The sequence below is a fragment of the Leucoraja erinacea genome, chromosome 19 (assembly GCF_028641065.1).
Source record: "Leucoraja erinacea ecotype New England chromosome 19, Leri_hhj_1, whole genome shotgun sequence".
Lineage (NCBI taxonomy): Eukaryota > Metazoa > Chordata > Chondrichthyes > Rajiformes > Rajidae > Leucoraja > Leucoraja erinaceus.
This window is the reverse complement of record NC_073395.1, coordinates 32,870,991-32,876,990: the sequence shown is the minus strand read 5'-3', so window position 1 is coordinate 32,876,990 and position 6,000 is coordinate 32,870,991. Positions and strand designations below refer to the sequence as shown.

Here is a 6,000-nt window from a genome sequence, read left to right as displayed (position 1 = left end):
TCATGGCATTGAGTGACCACTAGGGGCATATCACAATAAAATCTCAGCTTGCAGCAAGCGTGGCCTAAGATTTAAGGGCCTGTCCCACTTTCCCGAGCTGCTCACGAATTCTCCCGAGTTTCCCCCTTGATTCAAACTCGGAGAATGCTCGTAACGGGTCTGTAGGAGGCCGTAGGAGTCCGTGGATGTATCATAGCGGCTCGTTATGTCAGCCGTAGGTACTCGGGGCATCAGGTAAGTCGGGACGTTTTTTCCAGCCTGATAAAAAATGTCCACGAGTAAAAAGATAGTCGGGAGGAGAAAAATTGCAACATTTAATGCCCTGAGTACCTACGGCTGGTATAACGAGCCGCTACGATACATCTACCGACCCGTTACGAACATTCTCTGAGTTTGAATCAAGGGGAAAACTCAGGAGAATTCGTGAGCAGCCCGGGAAAGTGGGACAGGCCCTTAAGTGTTCAGATGCTTTAATTTGTCCCCAGGGCTTAGGTATTAACTTATAAAGATTTTTAAATGACTCTACATGGATCGACAGATGGTGCAATGGGCTAAGTGTTCGGCTGGCGATCGGAAGGTAGTCGGTTCGAATCCCGCTTGGAGTGCATACTGTCGTTGAGTCCTTGGGCAAGACACTTCACCCACCTTTGCCTGTGTGTGAATGTGTGTGAGTGATTGGTGGTGGTCGGAGGGGCCGTAGGCGCAGATTAGCAGCCACGCTTCCGTCAGTCTGCCCCAGGGCAGCTGTGGCTACAGAAGTAGCTCACCACCACCGAGTGTGACTGAGGAGTGAATGAATAATGCGATGTAAAGCACCTTGAGTATCTAGAAAGGCGCTATATAAATCCCATCCATTATTATTATTATTATTTACTGGGGATGTGAGCCATGAGATATATAAAATATGAAAATGATATCCCAGCAAGGATACTTTAGATCATACGTGGCACACTATCTTGTTGAGACTTGACAACAAAGGTCGTGAGTCTTGAATTTAGTTTTAATTTTGGTTTTTTACTGATACAGTGCGGAAACAGGCCCTTCGGCCTACCGCGTCCATGCCAACCAGCGATCCCTGAACATTAACACTATACTACACACACTAGGGCAGTTTACACTTATACCAAGTATACAAACCCAAGCCAATTAACCTACAAACCTTATGTCTTTACATGGAGAAGCCAATGTCAAGGTCTTGACTGATTTTCCAAATGGGCAGTACACAGATAAGCTATTGAAAGAGGTCAAGTATGACCTTCTGAGGAAGAGCTACAAAGAGTGCAGATGCATGAAGAGGAATTACTGTCAATAATTCTCTGAGGATGGATAAATCTGAATAGAAGTAGCTGCTGACCATGGAGAAGCATTGCTGAAAATGGTGTGGTCAGTTGTGTCCAAGGCTGCAGTCAGTTTGGGAAGGACAAGGAGGAAAGCATTTAGTTCATTGACATCACAGGGGACACTTTGAGTAATATAGAGCAGTGCTGTTTTGGTTTGTCTTACAGCAGTAAAAATCTGAGGCAACATAAAAGTGTCATGAACTGCCAGATCAAAGCTTTATTAAAGTTCTTTTTGCGTGATGATTTGTAACTATCTTGTAAACCATTTTTAGCTATGTGGAACTATTAGTATATCAGTGCACAAAAAAATCTGACTACTATTTTTGTTTTATTTTGTGGTAGACAGAATACTCCGATAATGTGGAAACATATATGATGCAATATTAAACCTTAATGTTATTCTGTTCTTCTTCATAATGTATGTTGTAAAGTTGTTGAGACAATGGTCTATAATTCAGGAATATGCAACACTGCAAGCTCTTTATTTGGTGAGAAATATGTTCTGTTTAACAGATGCAGTCTCTCCTGATGCTCTGGCAGTGGGCCTCATTGGTGCAACTGCTATAATGCTGACATGGAATATCCCTTCTCAGACAAATGGAAGAATTTTATCCTATATGGTGGAGTACAAAGAGGTTTGTCCTATACAGCAAGCCGACTTCATCCAAGTTTCAACAAATGCAGACACTACAGAGTTTCTTCTCAACAATCTAAAACCGGGCACAACTTATAAAATTCGGGTAAGACTGTTTCTTTTGCCGTATTTTGTAAAGCGAGTCGCCAGCGAGTCACTGCAAATTTTACTCGCAATCTTCCTTTATCACAAAGACTGCATTGACAGAGACAATGAGTTGGCTGAGATTTTTGAGGAGGTGACATAGGTGATCGATAAGGATAGAGTGGTGGATGTGGTCTACATGGATTTCATTAAAGCATTTGATAACGTTCCCCGTGGTAGACTGATCCTGGAAATTAAAATGCTCAGGATTAGCAGTGATTTCGACATATGGAAGCAGAACTGACTTACTGATAGAAGACAAAAGGTTATGGTGGAATATTCATGCTGGAGGTCTGTGACCAGTGAAAGTCCACAGGTATCAAGGCTGGGACTTCTGCAGTCTGTGATATATATAAAGCCTTATATATATCCCAGTCTTTTCCTTTCCTAGTAGTGTCCTGAGTGTTGCAAAGAATAGCAGTCGTGTCATGGTTTTTAAACAATTTTTGTTTGCTCAATTCAATTGTGCTTCTTCATGTCTTATATATTTTCGAAGCAGGAAAATAGAGTCTCACACAGACCACATGTAGTCAGAACATTAGTACACATCCCCAGATTTTCATCAATATTTGGAACAATTTGGTGGAGTCCGGAACCAGGGGCCACAGTTTAAGAATAAGGGGTAAGCCATTTAGAACGGAGACGAGGAAACACTTTTTCTCACAGAGTTGCGAGTCTGTGAAATTCTCTGCCTCAGGTTCTCTGGATGCTTTCAAGAGAGAGCTGGATAGGGCTCTTAAAGATAGCAAAGTCAGGGGATATGGGGAAAAGGAACGGGGTACTGATTGGGGATGATCAGCCATGATCACATGGAATGGCGGTGCTGGCCCGAAGGGCTGAATGGCCTACTCCTGCACCTATTGTCTATTGTCTATTTAGAACAATAAACTGGTCAAAACAAACCAACTAAAAATAAAATTGGGAATTGGTCAAATCCTACGGCTCAATTTTCCATTGAATGAACTGAGAGCTAACCTTTGATTAGTACAGTGTAAGAGCAGTTTTAATAGTTTTTTCCAATAAAACATAATATAATCTGAAATCAACAATCCAGTATGTCTTTCCATTCATAATGAATGTAAAGAATCATAAAAGCTTTGACCTTTGAAAAAATGTTATTTTTGAAAGAATATGTATTGAAATATTTTTGGTTGCTGGTGTTATCTGTTTCTGCATCGTTGGGTCTACTCATCTTGCCTCAGGGAAACGGTTTATTTTATTGAATTGAATTGAATTCAATTGAATACTTTATTGTCACATGTGACAAGTCTTTGTGAAATTCTTTGCTTGCATACATAAGGTATGCAAATAGTTGCCCATAATGGTTGCTTACAAAGTTACAAAGTACTGCCACACTAGGTCCCTCTTTGTTCTCTCCCCCTCCCCCTCCCTCATAGCATTCCCCCCACGCTGGGTCATCCATTGTTCCTTCCTCCGGCAGCGGCGTCTTCACTTCCACGTGGTCCGTCCTCATCCGTCAGTCGGCACCACCATCGACTGCCGCACCCACCTGTCCACTCTCGCAGGCCAGGCCTTCTCCAGACGGCTCCATGGCGCCGACTCAGGCCCCAGCCGCGGGCTCCGCAGACCCAGGGGCTGTTGCCTGCGGGCTTCATTGACTCACGAGGCTGCACCTCTGGCCCGTGAGGCCTGGGCTACGACCCGAGGGGCTCTGACCTCGGCTTCTCAGCGGCTCTCTGGAAGGCGTCATAATCTGAAAAAAGTCTGGAAAAAAAAATTATACATTATTTTGTACTAAAATAATTCATGGGTTCTATTTCTTTGAATGAAGCCCAGTGAGGTAGGATATGTACAATTTGTACAGTGGCTGTGTTCATTTTGCATAATGCCTACACACTCCACTATTCCTGACCTACATCACTAGGCTGTATGGTCCACTTCAATAAAAATGCCGTCAAAATAATGTCATTATCTGTACAGACATCATCTACTTCTGAATACTGTTTGCTCATTATATAACAATGTTCACTTACAAAATGAGTCCATTAATAAGCCTGACATTTCCTCACACATCTTTATAGCAACAACTATTGCCGCCAAACCTGCTGTGCTGTAAAACATCTAAAAATGATTGGTCACATTTTTGACAGTTTCTTCCCAGCTGATATCAGGCAACTGAATCATCCTACCACAACTAGAGAGCAGCCTTGAACTACTATTTACCTCATTGGTGACCCTCGGATTATTTTTGATCGGACTTTACCGGCTTTACCTTTATCATGTATAAAATGGCTCGATTGTAATCATGTAGTCTTTCTGCTGACTGGTTAGCATGCAACAAAAGCTTTTCACTGTACCTCAGTACACGTGGCAATAAACTAAACTGATTTCTGTCATGTCAATGAACTTTTAATTTTCTTCAAACCCAAATTCAGATTATGAGGCACTTATAGTATTTATTTGTCACAAAGTTTATTCTGTCACAATAAATGCTGCCAATTTATAATTTGAATTGAATTAAATATAATAATTGTACATCTTTTCATTTATTAGGTTGCAGCTGAGAACAGTGCAGGCATTGGAGCTTTTAGTAGCTTTCGTCATGTGGTAACTGCAGAAACCAGTGAGTTCATTCCAATAATTTTAATATTGTAACTGTCCTTAGTTCACCACTGTTTCAAATTATCGATATCAAATGCTACTGATTATTGAACAATGAAGAAGTAAAACAAAACATCATAACATCGTATTTAAAAGGCCTTTCAAATTTATGGAATGGTACAGTGGAGTAGACCATTTATTTCATCAGACACATGGCAGGTCTCAAGTTAGTTCAAAACACAAACTACTGGATGAACTCCGGGTCGAGCAGCATCCATTGTGGAGCTTCCACCCTCTACCCCCCCTCCCAGATGCTGCCTGACCCGCTGAGTTCTTCCAGCAGTTTGTGTTTTGCACCATATTCCAACATCTGCAGACTCTTGTGTCTCTGCAAGTTAATCCCTTCTCACTCTTTACCCATGACCTTGCAAATTGTTCCTTGTCAAATTAATGTCCAACTTCCTTTAGAGAGTTACTTTTAAATCTGTCCACTGCTTAAAAGGCACATATTCTGTCTGAAGAAGGGTCTCAACCTGAAACATCACCTATTCCTTTTCTCCAGAGATTCTGTCTGACCTGCTGTGTTACTCCAGCTTTTTGTGTATATCTTATATTACCTCCCGTACTTTGCAAATTATCTTAGATTTAGGTCTTTTGATCTCTGATCCTACTTCCAATGGAACCAGGTTCTTCTTATTTATTCTCTCAAAAACCGTTTGCATATTTTGGACACCTCTCTTCAACTTTTTCTCTTTGAGAGGAAGCTTCTCTCATCTCTGCAAGTAACAAAGGTTTTTTTCTCAGACATAATTTTGGTAAATCTTTTCTGTCTTGTCGGCAAGGCAATGGCATTCTTCTATAGAATGGTGGCCAGAAAAAAGACAAAATTCTCCAACTATAATCCATAAAACTTTACCATCATTTTCTTAGTCTTGCACTCCATGTTTCTCTTCTCCATCTTCTTATTTGGTTCCTCAAATTACAGCATAACTTACTTGCTGCCAAGATTATTGTGTTCTAAGGTGGCTGAAGCACACAGGGTGTAGATTATGTCACAGGTGAGACTGGTATGTGCTGCTTTCATTGTTTGATAATGGCTTCCACATGCTTCCAAGATGCTCATTGTTTTCCCAATTGCTCATCCATCCTTTGAAAGTTATGGGCCAGGAATTCCCATGGCTTGGTGAGGGTATTACATTTTCACAAGGAGGTGATACAGTAAGTAAGCACCTAGATGTCATCCTGGAAATACCTTGCTGTATTGGAGTTCAGAATGGAGTTCTGGATCCAGGAGTTTGTGGCCCGACTTGCAGATAGTAT

General features: G+C 41.4%; 1 protein-coding gene across 1 annotated transcript in view; it reads left to right on the top strand.

Moving 5' to 3' along the window:
- Window positions 1–1,808: 1,808 nt before the first annotated feature.
- Window positions 1,809–6,000, top strand: part of ptprq (protein tyrosine phosphatase receptor type Q) — a 114,334-nt gene continuing 110,142 nt past the window's right edge. The window contains exons 1-2 of the mRNA XM_055650929.1: window positions 1,809–2,212; window positions 4,633–4,702. Coding sequence (XP_055506904.1) covers window positions 1,838–2,212; window positions 4,633–4,702 — 445 coding nt within the window. The 5' untranslated portion in view covers window positions 1,809–1,837. The remainder of the gene's footprint in view (window positions 2,213–4,632; window positions 4,703–6,000) is intronic.